At 38.0% G+C, this 23,841-nt stretch overlaps 1 protein-coding gene across 1 annotated transcript in view; it reads left to right on the top strand.

Annotated features, from left to right (window-relative positions):
• Positions 1 to 761: 761 nt before the first annotated feature.
• DHX36 (DEAH-box helicase 36) overlaps positions 762 to 23,841 on the top strand; it is a 37,852-nt gene continuing 14,772 nt past the window's right edge. The window contains exons 1-14 of the mRNA XM_075202021.1: positions 762 to 1,190; positions 2,722 to 2,855; positions 4,214 to 4,385; positions 4,993 to 5,031; positions 5,825 to 5,995; positions 6,553 to 6,632; positions 8,793 to 8,867; positions 8,953 to 9,119; positions 10,173 to 10,254; positions 15,519 to 15,659; positions 16,420 to 16,522; positions 19,205 to 19,292; positions 20,505 to 20,560; positions 21,689 to 21,753. Of these exons, the coding sequence (XP_075058122.1) occupies positions 981 to 1,190; positions 2,722 to 2,855; positions 4,214 to 4,385; positions 4,993 to 5,031; positions 5,825 to 5,995; positions 6,553 to 6,632; positions 8,793 to 8,867; positions 8,953 to 9,119; positions 10,173 to 10,254; positions 15,519 to 15,659; positions 16,420 to 16,522; positions 19,205 to 19,292; positions 20,505 to 20,560; positions 21,689 to 21,753 (1,583 nt within the window). The 5' untranslated portion in view covers positions 762 to 980. The remainder of the gene's footprint in view (positions 1,191 to 2,721; positions 2,856 to 4,213; positions 4,386 to 4,992; positions 5,032 to 5,824; positions 5,996 to 6,552; positions 6,633 to 8,792; positions 8,868 to 8,952; positions 9,120 to 10,172; positions 10,255 to 15,518; positions 15,660 to 16,419; positions 16,523 to 19,204; positions 19,293 to 20,504; positions 20,561 to 21,688; positions 21,754 to 23,841) is intronic.

Genomic DNA, 23,841 nt, shown 5'->3' with positions numbered 1-23,841 from the left:
GTTGGAATAAAAATAATAAAACTAATTTTACTATAAATATTGGATACTAAATAAATTGTACTATAGTCTTTGTACTGGCAATAATAATAATAATAATAATAATAATAATGATAATAATAATAATAATAATAGTGCCTCCGGTATCATAACTACCTTTTTATCCTATTGATATTAGCAAGATATAACTGTACACCACATCTGTGCTTTTCCACGCTCACAATTTCATTCTTATGACATTGCAATATTGCATACATAATACCTTTGTGAATCTAGTGCAGTGTTGGCTAACCTATGACACTCCAGGTGTTGCAAAACTACAAGTCCCAGCATACCCTTCCAGCAATAAACTGCTATATATTGGCAAAGCTTGCTGGGACTTGTAGTTTCACAACACCTGGAGTGTCACAGGTTAGTCAACACTGATCTAGTGGTTGTCAGTAAAGTTGTCAAAATTGTCAGTAACAATATTAGCGAAGCTTGTTAAGTGTTCATGTCGGCGTTTATAGCACCAAATATAAAAAAAAGAAACAAGTAGGATAGGTATCACATGCAGTATCGCAGCCATTCGTTGCGTTTCATAGCTGTGCTAACCAACAAAATGTCCTCTGTTAAATTTTCCCTTTACCGACGACACTTCCGTTATGCGTCTTAAATGCGTTGCCATGCGCACATTTAACAAGGCGTACAGCATGCAGCAGTTTCTGTCTTCAGCTTAGGAGCCATTTTATTGTTGATATTTCTATTCACAATTATATAGAGAGCGGATTCATTGTCTCTGGCAAAATGGACCGAGTTCGAAATCTATTAACGTTAGTGCAGTTAAATGACAACAGACATGTTAGTATGTAGCGTTATGCGCTCAGCACATTTGTCTGTTGTCTTGAGTCTCGTGGAGTGAACCCGTAACGGACGGTGTGGGTGACACCTTGGTTGGTGCTGTATTGTCGCAGGCTAGTCATTGTACTCCATCTCCACCGGGAATGAGCTATGAACAGCGGAGAGGATGGGGAAGGGGCCGAGGTCGCGGGGGTGGAGGCCGGGGAGCTTCAGTCCGTCATGAAGGAAGCTCTTCCAGGGAGAGTGATGGAGGTGCGAGAGAAAGACCGCCGCCTCACCTGCGAGGTCGGGAGATAGGCTTGTGGTATGCACGGAAACAGGGCCAGAGGAGCAAAGACAAAGAGAGAATGGAGGTAGGCCTGGCTAGCTGCTGGACTCGCCATGGTCCAGAGCTGTCACTCTGGAGTGCCATCCTTCAAATATTTCCATAAATCAATTCTGCATGACAGAGGGCATTTTTAAAACGGTGCTTTTTAAATATGACAGGGATAGTATGGATAGCCTCTAAAAAATAAATACATTATAAACTATATTTATAGTAAGGTTTGTGCTTTTTTTTTACCCCCCAAAACTTGCATTGGATTTGTTTTATGATGTCAAAAGTGGGCATGGCTTAAATAGAGCAGAAAATGTCTTTATTCAAAAGGCTTTTTCTGTGCATATCATTATCAGAGGAAACAGACACCAGTTCAGCAGAATAGGTGCACAATGTTAACAAGTATTAAAAATCAGACTTGAATGTATTAAGTGCCTTTTTTATATAATAATGTTTGTGTGGAAATTATAATAAGAATTACATGTGCACTATGCTTTTTAAGCAAAATTACATTTTTTTCCTAAGACCTTCTGAGACTTCATCATTCAGGTGCTGTTTTTATAAATGTCCTTCATAGAGCAACATTTATAAAGCTAATGTCTGATGTAATTGTGTGTTCTGAGCTTTGTGGGAAAATTCTGCAGATTGGTATAATATTTAAAACAAAATACAAAAAACACAACACTTTCCATAGCAAATGTCTCTATAATTCTGTGCGGTCTCTGCTCTACCTACGAAACACACAATAATTTGCCAGAGTTTTTGCTGAAAGATTCCAGTGCAAACTCTATGGTAAAATTCTAAATGCAGTGCTATTGAATATATTGTTCACATTTTACTAGGATGTTTTCTCCAAATTCATACAGGCTTGCTTTGCAGATGTTTACTAAACATAATTCCATGGATAGTTTACAAATAATGACAGTGTTGACATATGTAGGTCATTCCAAACTCTTCCTACTCCATGAACAGAGTGGGCACTGAGAAATCTAAAACTGTCTTCTCTGATGATTCAATAATTAAATACTCAAAAGCTGTGTTCTGCTTTATACTGTCATTCATTTAGTGCGCCACACAATACAGTACTCTCTTTTCATACCAGCATCTGAAAACACAGCCAAAGGCTGCTATTAATTTGCCGGCAATATTATAAAAATGACTGGTGGAAATACTCCCATCATTGGTGGATGCATATCTTGAGAGACTATTTGCAAAATTGCATCCCAGATTTTTCCCCATTTGTAAGAATGAATATGCATCGCTATTGATTTTGTTAATGAGGATATTTAGTTGCTTACCAAATCCCTTTATTGATAATATAATCAATCAAAACATCTTCAGGTTTGAGTATAGAATTAAAGAAAATGAAAAAAATATATTTCAGAAACATTGCTTCTATTAATGAGATTCTCCTATATCTTCTTAAATAAAATTATATTTCTGTGTTTAAATGTGCTCACATACAATAAAATGAACAGTGTTATATAGTATTGATATTTCCTGTGCGAAGTATGATGCATTGTAACTGTTTAACTGTTTAAACCTGGTAATGTAAACATTGTTTCTAGAGAGCTGTTGTACGAATGGATGAATCCAGAGAACAGCAGATCACACGACTTCTGAAATCATCTACGCAGACTCAAAATAATAATGTAAGGAAGATATACGCAGACGAGTCCTGGTGGGCTACTGAGAATGAAAGGTACATTGCTTATTTTTTCTGTTCTGTTCATCTTTGTATTGAAGCTGCAATCTTTGTTTAACATTTTACCATGAATAGATGTGAAAAATGTTTGCTCACAGTTTTTTGCACATAGGAGATATTTAGGTTTGAAATATGCCAATTTGTGAGACTTCACTTTTTCACAAATGTCATGATATAGCCTTATAGTTTAAGTAGAGGTTTGTGTGGTTCTTCAAATGTTTAAACACTCTGTGAAAACCCATGTCTTTATAAGAGCTTACCCTACTCCCACCTATACAACACGCTCTGTCCCAATCTCCATTTTGAACCACACTTGCTCCTCTATCTTCAGCTTTGAAACTAGAGCTTCCAATTAGATTGTAAGCTCCCACGAGCAGGGCCCTCCCTATCCTTTGTTTTTATGTATATGGTGCATTTATTTTGGCTACCTTTTGTATGTCCCAGTTTTATTTATGTCCTGTTTCCCCCACTGCAGGTAAATGTATCCTTACAAATCAACAATTAATAATGGAAAAAAAAAACGTAGCAGCTTGTTTTGTTTCTTCACTAACTTCCTAGTTCATTAGGTGCATTAACCCTCTTTACATAAATATGACGTTCATTGGTTATTCATTAGGGAAAGTGCACTGCCCTGAAAATAATATATTCACAGGTAAATAGAATTTAAATGTCATGGTGCTGTTTTGTCAAGAAGTACAATAATCTCAAAGGATTATTTCTAGTATAAAAAAATAAGCACTATTTCCAATAGCTGAATGCCTGATAAGTAATAGAGAATAAGATATGACCTGTAATGTGCCCAGACATACATCAGATCGTACACTACAAGAAAGGAGCTGCACTTAATTTACTTCTGAAAAAGCTGACAGCGTGTCATAATATACTATTAAACAAAAAGCAAGTGAATAATTTGACACCTATATCCGACGGCGCTGGATGATAGTGAGACTAACGCCAAGTGATATCCTGTAGCAAATAATGCAGAATAATTAAATAAGATATATAACTTATTTTGAAATTTGGGCAAGACATTCCAAGTAGCATAAAGTGAAATTAAATGGTCCAAAATTGTTGTTGCTATTTTGAGTGCTTAGTAGTAGCATCTTAAAAAGTCACACAGTTGATCATAAATGACAGGAATTAAAATAGGGTATGCTGAATTGTATCCTCAGTAATTCCCAGGCTTAAAAATTAATCAGTTTGAACTGAACTGCTGTGCAAAAAAAATAGAATCTGTTCATGATTAATCAAGATATATTAATTTCCTACTTAGCTTATGAAATGTCTGTGTGTGTGTGTATATATGTGTGTAGAAATATACAAAACACAAAGCGTTTTTCAACTTCTGTTTTCAGAAATAGCACCACTCCTCAACCCAGACAGACAGAGGACGCGGAGAGAGAAGCCTGGGATGAGGAGGATACGACAGAGTGTGTTCTTGAAAATAAAGCAAACACAGATTTGGATCGAAAACTTAAAGAAGAGCTACTGAAAGAAAAGACCGATTATAGATACATTGAAATGCAGGTACCCATTTTAAAGCTATTATAGCTGAATTATGCTCTGGAAAAGGAGAGTAGAAAATGTGTGTCATCTATTCCTATGTGCAAAAGTAGGAAATGGATATTTTATAACAACTGACACCAGTTTTTTTTATCTGATTTTGTTTCCATAATGACAGCTTTTAAAGTGGACAGAATTGTGCTGTTTATACAGAGAATATGTTAAAGCAGATCAATTACTTTGTTGTATCCTATATTGCGGTCAACAATCTACTGATTCGATCTAAGTCTATAGCTGAGATGTGGGAAAACGTTCATAGAAATGTTACAACAGACACAGGTTGATCATCGAAGTGCAAAATAATACAGTTAATCATCTCTTTAAACATTATTTGTCTGTTCTCTTGGATGCCTTCAAACTATAAACGTCTTGTAAGCTATGTGAGTGTTTTACAGGGAAGATGACTGGATAATATGTGATCACGTTGTTACTATTCTGTTCGTGGCAAGCCGCAAATTTTTGAGCCCTCAACTTGTTATATTTTGTATTGAAGTGATACCTCATATTTATAATCTTATCTTAGATGCCAATGTTCCTGCTCAGTGATTTTAATTTTTCTTTGTATTTCCAGCGATTTCGTGAAAAGTTACCTTCCTACAATATGAAAGAGGTAAGCAAATATTTGAATGAACAGCTGGTATTACTGCACACTAGATTTTTAACCCTTTCACTCGAATGACATAAGATATAAATCATAGGGCAGCACAGTGGCTTAGTGGTTAGCACGTCTACCTCACAGCACTGGCTCATGAGTTCGAGTCCCGTCTAGGGCCTTATCTATGTGAAATTTGTATGTTCTCCCTATGTTTTTGTGGGTTTCCTTCAGTTTCCTCCATAACTCCAAAAACCTGCTAGTTGGTTAATTGGCTGCTATTAAATTGTCCTTTATAATGATGAAGTAGAAGCACTGGTGTTAGACATTTACCATGCAGCAAGAAAAAGGTGGTGTCTCTCCACTATAAAGCTAAGATACGTTTTGTGCAGTGCACAGGATAATCCATCCAATCCACTTCAACAGAATAGACCACTGTTTTAAATCCGGATGGATACGGTGCCTTGTGTTATGAGCTGCCGCGCATATGGCTCCTGACTTCACAATAACTGGCGGGAACACCTCCAATTTGTTCTGTCAAAAATGTGTGGTAGGACAAACTGGACCACTCCCTTTCATTGTGTAAATGAATTACTTCTCTTTAAAATAGTGTTTTACTATGCTTGTAGCACTGCTTTACCTACAAACCAGTACTAATATTTCAGCACATTGCCCCAGAAATAAACCTAGTAGTGATAATCTTAATTGTTATAAGATCTAAAATAGTTACACATTTAATGATTAATAAACCACAATTTTTTCCTTATCACAATAACTTGGTGTTAATTGTTTTTAATATTTTTGATTTTAGGAGATAATTAAAATGATAAATGCCAACCAAGTGCTGGTCATTAGTGGTGAGACTGGCTGTGGGAAGACTACACAAGTAACACAGTTTATTCTGGATGATTATATCGCCAAGGGAAAAGGGTCTGCGTGTCACGTTGTGTGTACTCAGCCTCGAAGGATCAGTGCCATTTCGGTAAGAGATTCCACTAGCTTTAAATACAAATCATAATGTATTTACCAGCTGTTCCAGTTACTGTTATTCAAACAAAAGGATAATTTGTAAGCAGATTATTAATTATATAGTTTAGGCTATCAATAGACATACATACATACATTAGTGTTGAGACCCTACTCATAATGGCAATTTTTTTTGCATTTTTTCATATTAAGACTTTGGAACACACTGTGTATTGAATACACTTTACATAGCTTCATGTGCCTTATGGCCTAAATATTTAAAGGACAGGGATATTGTATAATTGGATGATCTGTTGGTATAGACCATAAACACTGTGATATTTTTGAACCCTATTTGCTGCTACGATGCTTACAACTCCTTAAATGTTTCAAGACTGTGGGGCTAGGGTCCTGGAAATGTCCTTTTTAGCAGTTGTATTAAAAATAAGCACAGTTTCCTATAATCATGGGAACTTTCTATAGATTTGGGAATGTTGCAAATTAAATCTTCATATTATATGCTTATTTTGGCAATACCTTAGTTGTTTGCAAATGGAATGTATTTTCTTTTAGGTAGCAGAACGCGTGGCTGCTGAGCGAGCTGAACCGTGTGGAAGGGGATACAGCACTGGCTATCAAATCCGTCTTGAAAGGTATGTAATGTAAATAACTAGCAATAGAGTGTCATTGCCTGGTGAAGATGTAATTAACGTCATGTAGAAATGACTATTGAAAATATAAACACTAATTATGTAAATATGCTCAGCAATAATTTTCCACCTCTAAGTTCCAGGGTAGGTGAGCAAGCAAAATACACAAACAACCATGTACACAAATATATTATGCACAAACACTGTTACAATTAACACATACCAATATAAAAAGAAAGGCGGTTAATACATTTGTCCACAATGCAATGAAGCACGCAAGAGCAAAACAGAAAAACCTTCTTTATTACCCTAAAAGTAAAATAGTCTTCAGCATAGGAAGGAAGCATAAACCATAACAAAAATAATTCAGACATGCATCTAATCAAAATAGCAGTAAATAAAATAACTCTCACAATAATGGACCTGATATAAACCATGACATACAATTAGAAATCAAGCAATAATAAGGAATGACAAATTTCTGGAAAGAATTTCTCTGAATATCTACTATAAGAGCTATATATACATTAATGATTATATGTTAAGTGACATTGTGAACTAAAATCCATCTGTTGATCTCTTTTTATCTACATACATTTCAGGCATTACATTACAACATCCCCTTTTATCATTGTATATTTTCTATATTTCGTTAATAAAAAGGTTTTTATTAGGTTTTACAATATATTAGGAGGGTGGGGGTGCGTGGAAGGCATATGGAGAAGGGAGGGATACCGGCAGGCAAAGAATAAAAGTTCTCGAGTACATTGCTTACTGAAAATGTATTTTAAGCAATCGGTAAAACACAAGTTAGTCAAGGTTCAGGGGGCTTTTCCATGCCTTGGGAAAGGTTTTGCTAGCTGTGCATATAAAGTAGATTATTTAGGTTTTCTTTATGAGTTTTGGTACCTTGAAAGGGAATGCCCAATAAACCGGACATCTTGCCTCTCAACTAGAGGTTGCGAGGCATGATGTCTGTGTGCACTGCCACCAAATGTGACCTACACTGCTCAGTGGATGCAGGAAACCTAGTATTCATGATTGGGGGTGAGTATTTAGATGATTTTGTAGTCTATTTCTAAAAATAGCTATGGCTCTGGATGATGATGGCATCCCATGCCAATGCTCAAGGATTTCTCTTAACACTTAATGCTCCCCCTACTTTTGTTAAATCTTCCGTAAGTCCTTTTAATGTTTTCTTGTGATAACCTCAATGATGGTTTTGCTTCTAGACAGTAGTGCAATGTTGAATTTGGTTTAAATCCAACTTTGGAACCACAGAAAAATTTGCTGATCTGCACTATATCAGCCAAAGTGGACTGTTTGCATTTAGCCCATTTGGTGAGGGCAGCAGGTGCTAAAGTCTCACTGGTGGGCAATGGGGCATCACCACTGGTGTCTGAACCACTCCTCCGAAGTGTCAGGGACATACTCGTCTACACTTCTCCCCGGGCTATAGTCTGAACCACCGGCGGGCGGTGTCATGCTCCACTGTCCCCACTTTCTATCGTTAGCAGAACAATGCGACAGGGTAATGTTAGGTGCACTCTCTAGCAAAGTATCTCTAATCAACAAAAGCAGATATTTAGGGACTTATATTCTCAAAATTGTTCCTTTTGGGTCTTTTAAATGTAGTTTTAGGTTAAAGAAAAGTCGTTAAAGGTGTAGTTATCTTGTAACCCCATTAAATTATGTTGGTGTTCCCTTTGGCTTTATAGAATAGGATGTTTAAAACATGTTTTGCTTGTGTGAATGAATAAAGTTAAATAGTTCTTCTTTAAGAATGCTACTAAAGGAAGCACTCTCAAGGAGAAAAAAAGCCTAAAATTAACTTAACAGAGAAAGCAGGGGTATATAATACCCCTGGTCATGAATGGGGTAATCTAATTTAACTCCTGTCATGTTACTGTAGTTAAGACAAAGCTGGCTAACCCTCCTTTATTTGAACAATGTAATGTTTTCTATCTATACAGATGTTAAGTGCATAGTGTGTAGCATATTTTTTGTTGTAGGTGTAATAAGTGATGTTGATGGGGAACAATGGCAGTTTTTCACAATGCTTTTACGTCTAAAATGAACCTTACTAATGTGTCTACTGACCATGACATTTTCCATTGTATTTGAATACATTTTCTCACATTTCTGAATTATTTTGTATTTTAGTCAGTTGCCACGGAAACAAGGCTCTATTTTGTATTGCACAACCGGCATAGTTCTACAGTGGCTTCAGTCAGACCAGTAAGTTTACACCTATGCATATGGATTCTTAACAATGCAATCAAGTTCAATAAGCAAATTTGAAACCAGTTCTGTTTTGTTCCAGACAATTGGCCAATGTCAGTCACATTGTTATAGATGAAATTCATGAGAGAAACCTACAGTCTGATGTCCTCATGGCAATCGTCAAAGATCTTGTGAAATCTCGATCTGATCTGAAAGTCATACTGATGAGCGCCACGCTGAATGCAGAGAAGTTTTCTCAGTATTTTGGTTAGTTTCTTTTTATCATTTTTTGTACCATTGTGAAGCTCTTGGGGCACAGTAATACAAATCTATTATCCAGAATGCTTAGTACTGGAGTTCCTATACTATGTATAAATTCATTTAAACATTTCAAATTGATCATTGTCTTTCTCCACACTGCCTGTGGGATTACCCTCCCCATTAAAGAATTTTGCAGGGCTCCTCTGTGGCTTTAAGAAGCAGCACTTGGTGATTTTGTCTTTGTGTCATACACAATCACTGAACAGCAGCAATTATTTCCTGTCCTCCCGCCCTGCAGAACTTTCTGGATAAAAGATTCCATACCCAGTTTTTATAATCAAGTTTTTTTTTGGCGTGTTCATGTCTTGGTCACATTATGTCCGTTAACCATTTTCCCACAGAAAATCAAATTTTGTTTCGATCACCATCACTTAAAATAAGTAATTTGTTAATATATTGAAAATGTAAAGTTTCTCGTGCATGTTTATATGCAATGTTTTATAGTCGTTAACACAATGAAATTGGATGCTTGTTAAATGATACCTATTTTCTTATTGTGTTCCTATGCATTGGAGTTGATGGTAATGCATTGTAAAGCAAGCTTTGACTATTTCCTTGATAACGTCACTATACGGTGTGCTGCTGCGCTCTAAGAATGATGTTTAATAACTGCTGAGCATTAAATAGGAGTTCTCATTTTATCAGTAAATACAAATATTCAGACATGTTTTTTGTATCTTATTTATATTTTTTTATGGAGAATATATTAATAATGAAGGTTTGACAACCCGCCTTATAAATGCCATACATAATAACAGTGAACTGCATTAAGCGCTTGCTGTTGAAAGAGTTGTTAACCCATCACAGAAGAGATATTTAAATTAAGGTTAACTTGGAATATTATCACATAAACTCATCATCCTAAATGCTTGCTGACAACTCCTCCTTGCTGGGATTTAATAGATTCCATATATGCTTTAGATATCATTAGACTAATAGTACAACCACTCGCTGCAAGTTGGATAAAATACTTTTTAATTATGACCCATCTCCATGCAGACCGCTGTCCAATGCTGCACATTCCAGGATTTACATACCCTGTTAAAGAATATCTCTTGGAGGATATTATCGAAATGTTAAAGTATGTATTTTTCTCTATTTTTTTTCCAACGTTATGTTGCAAGAGTAATTAAGAGAGAATCTATAAAACAAATGTTTTTTTTTGTTTGAAAAAAAACGGTATAAAACTGATAAGCCACTAAATGAGTGTTATGCAGTACAAGTACACATTGCACCTATTTCAGGTTAATTGAGAAATTTAAAAAGATTGTACTCGTATACATAATCAATATGATACACATGTTTATCTGGCTTATTTTGTGGTTTATGGTTAAACATTAAAGGGCCACTTAGTGGAAGGTGAACAGAAAGCAGCTCAGACTTTCCTACATATACCCAGCATTCTCCTGCCTTTTCCATACTTACATTTGGAATAATGAACCTTGCACGTTTATCCAGAGCGTAAATAGTGGTATATTGTAAATACTGGTGTTTAGGCAAGGTATGACGTTTGAAGCTGTTGTACTAACTCAGAGACTAATGAGAAGTATAATTTCAAATGAGTGAGCTGTGTGTATATATGTATCTGTATTTATTTTCTCTTGCACAGACAGTTGGGGAACACTGCTCACCATACGGTATAGAGGGCGCTTTGTGATGTTGGGCACTAAAAAGACCTGTTTGGCTTGCTCCCCTCCCCTCTATGCCCCCTCCAGCCGGACATAATCAGTTTTTTTTATTTAGTGCCACTGAAGTAGGCCCTTTAAAAGTTAATAAAATAAAATAAAAACTAAGCAAACTATAAAATTCTAGCAGTGTTCACAGGGTAAACACCGCAGCAGGGAGGGAGAGTGCATACAGTGCTTTTAGCGGCATTTCCCCTCCAATTAAGCTGATTATGGGGATCCTGGCAGAAAGGTCACCCGATCACTCAAATAGTGACCCGGGGACCCAGCGCTGTACTAGGACAGCATGCGGACCGCGCTGGGACCCTGCGGTAGCAGCTCCAATCCACCATTCATAACAAGGTTGAGACGGAGCTTGCCCATATCAAGCCTGCTAAGGACAGACAGTGATGGAGGCCAGGTATCGGGCAGTTTTACTGGCAAGCGGCTCTGTTTGGGCACAGCTCCTACCAATGTTAAACATTATTTAGGTGCTCTTTTACAGTCTGAAGGAAGTGCTTCTAGTGGGCAGAGATGTCCCTTCCCCGACTTTTCTCTCAGAGCAACAGGTTTTTTACTCACGGAGCAACAGCATTTATCACTGCTCACCAGCTTTTGCGGTGCCTGTAATTATTGTCCTGGGGGGAACCTTCTGCATGTGTGCTTGCCACCCTCTCATGCTGAGTGAATATTGTAAAGCATTCTTTCTGTATTTTCTGATTGAATGAGTGTTATATAGGTTTCCTGTTTAGGCATAATACTCCCTTTTCTATAGCGGGTACACACACACACACTCTCATATAATACACCATGTATATGTGTGTATGTATGTGTATCTCTATCTGTAGTGGTATACAATTATCAGTGTTATTGAGATTCTGATACTGTAAATCAGTGTGTGTGTGAAGTACTGTTAGACTGTCTCTCTATAGCGCGTGTTTTGTATTTTTCTATCATGTCTGCACTTTTACCATGTCAGAAAGTGGGACAACTTCCAAACCCAAGGCTGCCTGTGCTAGCCTGCTGTCATATTTTACCTGTTCCAGGTGTAAAGCTAATTTTGCCTTGTGGATAGTTAGACCAGGATGCCCTGTGCACGACTTGTGAGGCTGAGGACCTGGGTCAGCGCTCATTTGGGGAGACTTCTTGCATGCTGGAGCCAGCCTGGGCCAGAGAACTGGCAATCTCCATCGTGGAGCTCAAGCATAACAGCCTAAGGTCTGGGGTAGGTGTAGAGACTTCTACTTTCTTTAGCCTGGGAACGCAATCTTGGGACGCCCCTTTTCCCAGGACAGGCGTCACAGCGAGTATAAGAGGTATCTGCGGTGGCTATCGCCCCTTTATGTTTGCAAAACCAGGAAAGATCTGGAAAGGTCTTGTCAGGGTTTCATCATCTCTGGAAAGAATATTGGAGTCCTCTTCCTCAGGTACGCAATGTAAACACCAGATTCAGTCCCAGGCACAAGAGCTGCCACAGTCAGACACTGACCCCTCCCTTATGGAGTATGACAAAGTTGTAGAAGACTTGGAAACAGAGGAGTTATCTGCCTGGGAGGATGATTCTTCCACAAAGGTGCTAGACCTTTCGAAAGAAGAACAGATGACCTCTCAGGTCTCGATGTTTAAAAGAAAAAAAGAAGCAAACAATTTGCTTTCCGTCCTAATTACAGATGTCAGATATTTGGCAAGAGGCCAGATTGAAACCTAATAGTAGATATCTGATTCCCAGAAGGTTCCGCCTAAGTTATCCTTTTCCAGAATCAGAGGTGGTATTGTGGGAAAATCAACCAAGTGTGGATGCTCCCATTGTGCATTTAGCAAAATCCGCCATTATTCCACTGCCCAATGCTGCAAACTTGAAGATGCCAAGGACACGAAATGTCAGGGTATCCTCAAATTTATTTAGCCTCTGTGGCTTTTCTCTGCCCCGTGGCTGCGGCAGCATAGGCGATTAAGACTGGGGAAAAATGGACCACTTCCCTCAGTGATGGCCTTCAATCTGGAACGCCTAGAGCTGAATTGTCTTTCTTGGCCAACCACATTTAGGATGTGGCCAGATTTTTTGGGGGGTGCAGTACTTGACGTAGGTCAAGGATTGTCCCGGACCTCCTCCCTGGCAGTGGCGGCCAGATACACACTGTGGTTGAGATCGTGGGAGGCCTTACCGTATGATGGCTCAGCATTATTTGGTACTCCCCTAGAAAAATTAATCTCCTAGGCCACTGGGGGATGAAGTGCATTCCTTACAGTGGCTGCTCCCGAAGCAAAAAGTAGGCATTTTTGCTCCTTTTGGTTTGACGGTAGAGCCAGATGCAACTCCAACAGAGGTGATTCCTCAGTACCACGGGGCGAGGCGCAACGAGGTAGGTAGACTTGGACTGGGCGGCACCCAAATACAAAGCCAACCGACAATCAGCCTGCAAGGCTACCTTCGCATCCTTGGACATCAAGGATGCTTACCTGCATATACCCATTTGGCAGGGACACCACAATGTCCTCAGGTTTGCTGTAGTCTCATTTCCAGTTCAGAGCCCTGCCCTTTGGCCTGGCATGGCGCCAAGGGTATTCATGAAGGTCATGGCATTGATGGCAGCAACCTTACACCAACAGGGAGTAATGGTTCTGCTGTATTTGAAAAATCTCCTGATCAAGACAAAATCATCTCTCAACTACTGTTTAATCTGCATCTGATGACAAGAGACCCCGCAGTCCTCTGGCTGGATCATAAATATCAAGAATTTCAGCCTAGTACCCAGTCAATGCATGTTTTTTCTGAGTGTCTTGTTCGACACCAGGTGCCAGGGAGTTTTTCAGCCCCCAGAAAAGATTTGTATAATGCAACAGGTAAGATCTCTTGTCACCCAAACGGTTGTCTATCCTTCATTGTATGAAGTTGATGGGACGCATGGTGTCATGCTTCAAGGTAGTGAAATTTATACAATTCCTCTTCCAATGCAAGATCTTTTCCAGATGGAACAGGTCAAATCTCCGCCTGGAAGCCCAGTTTTTCCGCCTGTTGTCAGCAATCCGCCTCACTGTTGTGGACACTGGCAGGGAATCTCAATCGGGGCAGACTGTTCTCTGTATGGGATTGGACAGTTGTAACCACGGATACCAGGCTGGGGGGCGGTGACTTTGGAACTCCGATTGCAGGGCCTCTGGACCACAGAGGAAACAAAGTTGCCCATAAATGTCCTCTAGTTACGAGCGGTCTTCAAGGGGTTTGTTCAGGCACAGACCTGATTGAGGAACAGATCCATTCAGATCTAATCCGACAATTCCACGGCGGTGGCATATATCAACCATCAGGGGGCTACCAGAAGTCCCCTGGCTGTGAAGGTTGCCAAGATCATGGTGTGGGTGGAACAGTGGGTTCCTGCTACTTCAGCTGTCTTCATACCAGGGGTGGACAACTAGGAAGTCGATTACCCGAGTTGGCATGCCATTCACTCGGGAGAGTGGTCTCTCCATTCAGAGGTGTTCGACCAGATTGTCCACAGGTGGGGTCTACTGCAAGGTCACCAGGTATTATGCAATTTCTAGGGACCCTCAGGCATATCTCATTGACGGCATGACTGTTCCTTGGACGTTCTGGTTGGTTTACATTTTTTCCCCCAATTCCAATGTTACACAGGGTATTTGAAGAAGATCAGACACAAAGGAGTAACTGTCATTCTTCTGGCACCCGATTGGCCAAGGAGGCGGTGGTACGCGGATCTTCTAGCCAGGACAACGGACGCACCTTGGAAACTGCTTCTTGGAGACGATCTGCTCAGTCAAGGTCCGTTCTTCCATCAGGACCTAGCAGTTGGCTTTGACAACCTGGAGGTTGAAACCTTAATTATCAGAAGAAAGGGCCTTTCGGACAGAGTCATTCAAACAATGATAAAAGCTAGAAAACCAACATCTTCCAGGAATTACCATCGTGTCTGGAAGGCATACATAGGTTGTTGCGAGCAGAGAAGAGTTCCAACTATTTTTCCTTCCGTTTAGCCAGAGTATCTTCAGCCCACGAAACAGCAGCCATAATCCATCTGGCTATACTCTATTAGGCAAGCCTAAGTTTCTCGGGGATTGCCGGTTCATGAAGGCCTCACAGCTCACTCCACCAGGTCGGTTGGTGCTTCCTGGGAGGCGGGGCACGGAGCTCTGTTGAACAGTTTTGTTGGGCAGCTACATGGTCGTCTGTCCACAGGTTCACTAAATTTTATCGTTTGCATGTCTTTTTTTTTATTATTATTTTTTTCCAAAGACAGTTTTGGTCGAAAAGTTTTGCTCGCAGCTCAGGCTGCGTGTTCTCACTCATAGGGGCAGCTTTGGAACGTCCCCATGGTGAGCAGTGTCACCCAACTCTCTGTTCAAAAGAATACAACATGTTTGCACTTACCTTAAAATGTTTTTTTTCTTTACAGTTGGGGGACACTTTGATCCCACCCCTTTTTATTTGTTGTTTCTGGCAGTTCATGATTGTTCTGTTGATTGTGTTGCACATCTCTTGTGACTTTGTACGATAACCTGAATATGTCCATCTGGAGGGGGCATAGAGGTGTGATGGCCAAACAGGACTTTAGTGCCTAACTTCACACAGCGCCCTCTATACCCCATGGTGAGCAGTATCCCCCAACTGTGTTAAGAGAGAGACATTTTACGGTAAGTACAAAAATTTTGTTTTTCTCTTTAGATATTCCCCTAAGGACAAAGACTGCAGGCCGCAGTGGAAGAAAAGGTTTATGCAAGGGCACATGATTCGTCCAGAAAAAGCAGAAAAGGAGGAAATGTACAAAGAGCGGTGGTCAGAATTTGTACAGACACTTCAGGGAAGGTGAGTGACAGGTTCTTATTTTTGACAAAAAATATTCATGCTTCTTATGGCCAAATTTTAATAAATTGAGCTTTGCTAGAAATGCGTAGACAGATGCACATAAAAAATGGAGACATTATGAAAGATGACAAACTACCTTTTTGTTTTTTTTGGTTTTTTATTTGTTTTAGCAGACAACAAACTAGTTTTATGTTTGGAGCCAGTGACTGTTGGTAATTTATGTGACCATAATAACTGCTGGTCATGTGGTCTAGTCAATGTGTACGCTCTGCAAGCTTGTACTGGGTGCAATTCATATTTCATACAAATGCATAAATATTTTATATTGTTATTAAAAAAGCAGGCAAGATGACCGGAGGCAATTTTGCGCTAATATCTAATAGAATTGCAGTTGACAATTAAATTTGAACTTTGTATTTTTCTTGTGGTTGTAACATGAGGTTGGATTTGTTTCAATGTTTTTCCATCTGAATTTCACCCCATTTAGTAAATGAAATCTTAGAAAATTTCGGTATTACTCTTATGAGGAGAACATTCAGGTTCAGAACTGCATAGAAAGTAATCTTCCACATTGTAGTAATAAAAAAATCAAATAGTTAGAGTAAAAAAAAAAAATCACATTCTGTTAAATGTGTGTTATAGCGATTTTTATTTGTAGGATTTGATGTCCCTTTTTTAAACAAAGGAACATAACATTTTTAGGCAGTCAATTTGATACTGTGTTTATAACTTTCAAATATTTTGTTTTAATTTGCTCCAGGTACTGTGAAAGTACCATCAATGCTTTGGAATGTACAGACGATGAGAAGGTTGATCTCAATCTGATTTCAGAGCTTATAAGACATATTGTTCTAAGGGGGGAGGTGAGTCTTATAATTTAATAATACAGAAATTATACAATTTAATACATATTAGACAATTGTACACATACATTTCTGCGCAAAATAATGTTATGTTCTCCTTACTGACAGTTGTACGTTATGTTAAATTGTGTCAGGGTATATCATCATCATCATCATTATCAACATTTATATAGCTCCAGCAAATTCTGTAGCGCTTTACAATTGCCCAATATGTAAACCCTTATAAAGAGCTCTTACTTTTTCCACAGTGCTTCTGTTCTTAAATTAAAAGATTGTGGTGCATTAAATAATATAAGCACAACTGAAGCCATTTCATTGTGGAATATTTTCATAATAATTTCACATAAGAGTTTAGGTATTTTTTCTTAACTGCATAGAAAATCAGGCAAGTGCTGTTTGCCTCTATTCAATGATCCCTAAATCCAGACATAAACTAAATTTCCCACGCTACTTCCTCCTCTTTCAACTCCTATCACTTCTTACTTTTCAGCACTTTTTTTTTGTATCTTTATATTCTTTCCAAAGTTATATAACAAATAAATTTACATGAGGGCCTTTTAGAGATTTAAAAAATGTAATGTTAGGCTTATAATGGGTAACATAACGTATCATGTACTGCTTAAATTAGGAGGTTCTTAGAAGTCATCTTGGATTTCCATGACCTTCGTAAGAGCATTTGTTCTTCAGCCGGATTTTTATGTAGTCAGGTGTCCTTGGTGACTTAATGTGCGCATCGCACATTATTATAAATTTGTGTTTGCTCAGAATTTCAGTGACTTATGGAGCTATAAATTGCAATCGGGTGTATTCCTGGCCACTAGACCTCTACTTGGTCACATAGAGACAGTGAACTAGCAGCGATCGCTATCTCCTTCACAATGTCACAATGGGTTACTGGTAGCATGTTCACCGAAGTTTCCTGCATGAAAAAAATTATCTGGATCTAGTAAGAGCATGTGTTTATATACTCTTAACATAGATTTGAATGTTTGGTTTAAAATCTGTGATATTGCATTTTAACACAAAAAAAGGGGGAAAAATGCTTAAAAGAGAATAAAAAAATAAAAAAAAGACAATACATTATATTAAGGTCAAAAATGAACCCTCCAATATGAACCATCCTATATCTTATAATTTTGCATGTTTTCCAAAAAATTGTAATCTATTACTTTATAGCATGATCCAGAACAAACTTTCAAGTTTATACATTGAGATCTCTTTAAAAATTACAAGGAGTATAATTTGTGTGCTCAATTAATTTTGTGAAAGCTGAGGATAGAATCAAGAAAGGTGCAATTGTTTGTTTTAAACCTTCCCAGACCTTTTTATGTTTGTTAAAGCACCTAACCTGACTAAAGTACCAACAACAAAGGGCTATATGCCCATGAAACTGAAAAACAATGGTGGCCTCTCCTAAGTCACAGTTGTGGCGCAGACCCTAACCACGAAAGGTAAAAGACCTGCTTCAGTATCTTCTATTGTGACCGCTAACATATACTGGGTTACATCTCTATTCCTCCACTGTTACATTTCCAAATACAACTTGTGAGATGAGCTGTAGGGGTGTACAAACCGTCACATTTTATGATTAAGAAAGTCATAAAATTATCTGTCATTTACTTATGTGCTGATGAGGGCAGACACTAAAATAGACACATACTTTGGTTAATTGAACACAAACAGGAAAGGAATATAGGCGCTTCCTATAGAGAAAAGAGGGACTCCAGTTGAAATAGGTGATACAAAACCATCAGAAATTGCATACATAAATAAATATACAATAGTGCACTTAAGTCCTTCAAATCAACTCATTAAACGGTTACCGTCCCCATATAACAATTCTCACAAAGAAGATGAATTAAAAGATGGCATCTACTTATCCGGACAAGGCAGTCAAAAATGTCCGAGGTTGATCTCCGCTGGGTCACAGAATAACTATCGCTCGTTCTCCTTATTACTGGTGTAATGATCAACATCGGATCTCGTCGACCAGAGCTCAAAATTCCATGAGGCCCAAATGAATAGATCACCATATGGAGTAAAAAGAGAAAAGATATATAGTGTAATAGTTATATATACAACTGTATTACACTTTATATCTTTTCTCTTTTTACTCCATATGGTGATCTATGCTTTTGCGCCTGGTTGTTCTGTTAGTTCTGTATTTTAGACACATACCTTGGGCTTAAGTCCCATCCACTGTGAGGCAGGGCCATCTTTCCTTTAATCTTTGTCTACAATCGCCCACAGTAGAGATCATCAGTGGACATTGTAGGTACTTTCTGTTCACCAATCTATTAATTGGAGACTCTCAATCTCCCCTCCTTCCACCATGAGCTTTTCATTTGCAGAGCCAAATTAACGTGCTCACCATGTCAGTGTGTACCCTTTCAACGTGACCTTAAGTATACAAAGGTACAGATAGATAAAGTGTGCAACATAAAGTTGTGTGCTGAGAGCGTGACTTTGACATTTACGCCACACAACAGGTCATTTTTCATACTGTAGATGGCAAGTCCTTTAGTTACTGAGGAGCTTTTTATTTTTGTTTGATCTTATGTTTATGAAAAGGACACACAAACTCAAGTGTATTTATATTCTGTGCAGTTGGGAGTATTCGTCATAACATGAGGTTTTGTAAGGCTTTACAGATAATATTGTAATTTTGTTTCCATGTGTCAGGATGGTGCAATCTTAGTGTTCCTTCCAGGCTGGGATAATATTAGCACTCTACATGACTTACTGATGTCACAGGTCATGTTTAAATCCGGTAAGCATCATTTAATTTCAAATGCAGGACCTTCTGCAAACTTTTTATAATCCGCTATGTATAAATATATTGGAGAACCATTGTAAAAAACAGTACTTATTTCAGAAAAAAAATTTGAAATATGAAAAGTGTTGGATACTAGGTGAAATATATTTATTGGTAATTATGCAAAAAAAAATTCTGCTCTACTCACCTGGATGTTAAACCCCTCGTGGTCTCCCTATTTTATAGTTCCTTTATGACCTGCCAATTCTTTTGGAAGAGAAGTTTTGCATACCTGCCAACATATTTAGGCGATTCACCAAAACCATGTCTTTCCACCTAGATTACACATTTTGAGGTCGCATCTCTCTCTTCGGTGCGCCATGCCCCTTTAGATTATATTGAAGCTGTCTAGTGTGGAGGCTCGTTTGAGGATTTGGGGAGAGGGGCATTACGATTGGAGGCACGTGACAGTGGCGGATCTGTGGAATCCCCTTCAGCAGCACAAGAATACCTTTAAATTGCTACCAAGATGCTGATCAAAGCAGAGGAGGTGGTGTGATCAACTGGGGCGGGGCCAATCAGGGCCAGCCAATCAGAATGAAGGAGCAGTGTGACTATGCTAAATTGCCCCAACCCCCTAAAAATGAAGTCTAGGGGCCTGATTCATTAAGGATCTTATATTAAGAAATTTCTTATTTCAGTCTCCTGGACAAAACCATGTTACAATGCAAGGGGTGCAAATTAGTTTTCTGTTTTGCCCATAAGTTAAATACTGACTGTTTTTTCATGTAGCACACAAATACTTGATAGCTTACTTGTACACTGAAATTTAAAGTTGATATTTGTGTGCTACATGAAAAAACAGTCAGTATTTAACTTATGGGCAAAACAGAAAACTAATTTGACCTATACAATGGATTTGTTTCCATTATCATCATAGTAATAAGCTTGCTGTGTTCCTACTTGGAAATAAGGGAGTTGTAGCTTCGTTTTTGAGAAGAAAAGAATATAGCTTGGCCTGATATAGAATAGTTATATGGTTCTAAGGTGTGAAGTTCACCTTTTATTTGGTAGAATGCTGGGATCAGGGATCTCTGTATTCTAAGACCATGTAAACTTCTTTTTCCAAGTGATTTTTATTAAATACCTTCAAAAGTATTTTGTTTTGGTGTTTGAGTTTTTTTGTTTTTTTTACAATTGTATGATTGTCTGCATTGTTCTTTTCAGAATGGTTTATTATTATACCTCTACATTCATTGATGCCAACTGTAAATCAGACACAGGTATGTCACCGAACTGTTATTTAATCTAGAGAAGTCAGGGTCATAACTAGGGCTGTGCGCTAGGGGAGACCACCCAGCATGGTATACTTAAGTGGGGGGGTTCAGTTTATGAATATTTTAGGTTCATTTGGTTAAATTGAGGGCTGGGGATGCACCATATTTCTTTCTCGCCCCAGATGAATTTTAAGTTACAGTTAATGATGCCTTCTTACATATATTTATATATTTAGTATTATTGAGCCTACTGGAAGACATGAGATTATATAATAGCCATAGGATTTTTCTTAGTCATGCCTACTCTTATGTACACTTTTAGTTTTCATTTGCGGTTTTTTATCCATATTACTAAATAGTATCAATAATAGGCTAATGTAATTACCATTGGAATATGATAAATACATACATGAAACATAGCTACTTGTAAAGGCAATTACTGTAGTTGGGAAATGTTTATACTCCGTTTAGGTTATCTATGGGTAATTGTCGTAATTATCTATTTGGACTGCTTGCAGTTATTGACCGTTTCATGCTTAATTTATGTAAATATTGGTGATTATTTGTATATATTGGTAAATACAAAATGTGTAAACATGTTATTTTCATACTAGGATGCGTGTCCTTGTTGTTTTTCTATGTAAAAGCTACTGTGCCGTGTCTTAGTAGATTATAACAAGCAGGTTAATGGCCAAGTTTATCCATCAGTTCCCATAATCAGCATTTATTTATATAGCGCCAGCATATTTCCTAGCACGTTATTTGGGAGCAAACGCCGTAATAAAACAATACTGGGTAATACAGGTAAGAGACACCTGCTCGCTTACAATCTATTTATTACCATGCTGCACTTTGTTATTAATTCCACCTGTACATGATTGTTACTGACGCACAAGATTGTTGTTGTTGAGATTTTACATTATTTATGATGGGACTGTCAACTTTATTCCTGATTTCTTTGCCTTTTATTTATATTTCTTAATGGTGATGGATGATGATGCAGGTAAATGGGTTTCTCAAAAAGTAAGTTTTGTGGGGTGAAAGGGTGAATTTTTTTAATTTTTTTTTTTTTAAATACTGAGTTTGCCAAAATGTTAAAGTGGTACAACTAATAGTAATAACTTTAATTATTAGGTGTTTAAAACGCCTCCTCCTGGAGTACGAAAAATTATAATCGCCACCAACATTGCAGAGACGAGGTAAGACACTATCAATTGCATACTAACTTTTGAATTTGATTCATGTCTAATATGATTTTATTAGAGTTGTTTCTCTCATCATAAAAACTGTTATATGTAAGGAGATATTGTACGCCATTTTTATATCTGATTGTTTAATTAGGTGGCAACAGAGACCAGGTAAGCATGGTAGTAGCAAGGGACACTAGATGATATACACTATATGAACAAAAGTATTTTGCCACAGCTGTTAATTATTGAATTGAGGTGTTTCAATGTGACCCGTTGCCAGAGGTGTTTCAAATTAAGCACCTAGCCATGCAGTCTCCATTTTGAAACATTTGTGATACAAAATGGGTTGTTCTGAAGAGTTCAGTGACTTCAAGCGTGGTACTGTGATAGGATGCCACCTTTGCAATAAGACTTTTTGTGAAACTTAATTTCTGCTGGATATTCCACGGTCAACTGTAAACCATGTTATTAGAAAGTGGAAGCATTGACAAACAGCAACTCGCCACAAAGTGGAAGACCACGTAAAATTACAGAGCTGGGTCAATGACTGCTAAGGCGCATGGTGCGTAAGTCGCCAACGCTCTGCTTATTCGATAGCTGAAGAGTTCTGTACTTCCACTAGCATTAATATAAGCACAAAAACTGTGTGACGGGAGCTTAATGGAAAGGGTTTCCGTGGCCGAGCAGCTGCATGCAAACCTCACATCACCAAGACCAATGCAAAGCGCCAGGTGAAGTGGTGTATGCTTCCAACGTTGTGGCAACAGTTTGGGGAAGGCCCTTTTCTATTTCAACATAACTGTGCCCCAGTGTACAAAGACATGGTTTGAGTTTGGTGTCAAAGAACTTGATTGGCCCGCACAGAGCCCTGACCTCAACCCCATTGAATACCTTTTGGGATGAACTGGAAAGGAGATTGTGAGTCAAGCCTTCTTGTCCACCATCATTGCCTGACCTCCTAAATGCTCTACAGAATGAATGGGCACAAATTCTCATAGAAACACCAACATCTTGTGGAAAGCCTTCCAAGAAGAGTGAAAACTGTTATCGCTGCAATAGGGGGACCAACTCCATATAAAATATATGTATTTGAATATTATGTCATTACACTCCCCGTTGGTGTAATAGTCTAGCGTTCGAATACTTTTGTCAATATGTTGTATGTCTCTACAGAATTCCAGCTATAGCTTTCTACAGCAAGTGTAATTTTATGTTCTCCTCTTATTGAGTTTATATATACAAAAAAGGGTAGGAGGAAAACAAGAAAGTGCTCCCAAGGATGTAAGATATGTAATTGTTTATAAGACTTTTGTGATCTTCTACTAACAAGAGAGTCATTATCTTCTATGTAGTAACTCAACCGGAAATCAAAGAAAATATATATTGTGTAGTGTTTTAAAACACTAGGTGTATATATAATGTTAAAACCAGTGCAAAGGAACTGCCACTCTAGTGTATCAAACCGTTTTATGGACCTATACAGTGATGCTACAGTGAAACTAAGCAGCTTTAAACAGATATCCCCTTATTGTGATGTTATCGCCCTCTTGTGCATACACTTGCTAATGTCATGAGAGTGCTTAAAATGAAATATTTATTTTTCCCCTCTCGCGAGGACCAAGCTATACAGCAGAAATCCGTCTCCCAAATTTCTAATGGACAAACTTATTTGATCTTGTGCATAGAATTTAATGAGCATGGGGACCTCTTCTAGTACATTAATGTTTATTAAATGTTCAAGATCCATGAAAGCATACTAATTACAATTCATAGCATGCATAAATACTCAAAGCATTCTTTGGTTTTAACATGTATACCTTTAAACTGTTTCGGATATTATACCAAGTTGTCGAACCAGAAATGATATCTGGTAGTTACAAAAGGTCTTTAGTCTAATGACTAACTCAATCCTTAAGATACATCTTTAAAGCGAAATTGAAAATTTAGATGGGGTGATGGTTACAGTCATTACTTTGTGATATGGTTTTTTGTTTGTAGCTATTACTGTGGACCAGTTTTAGCCTAATTTCAATTAACTGTGATAAAAGCCATATCGCAAAAACATTGCATGTTGTTTTTAAACATGTGCAAACTCTG

This window comes from Mixophyes fleayi, chromosome 3 (assembly GCF_038048845.1).
Source record: "Mixophyes fleayi isolate aMixFle1 chromosome 3, aMixFle1.hap1, whole genome shotgun sequence".
In the NCBI taxonomy this organism is placed as follows: Eukaryota; Metazoa; Chordata; class Amphibia; order Anura; family Limnodynastidae; genus Mixophyes; species Mixophyes fleayi.
The sequence above is the reverse complement of the archived record's forward strand: the minus strand, read 5'-3'. Positions and strand labels throughout refer to the sequence as shown.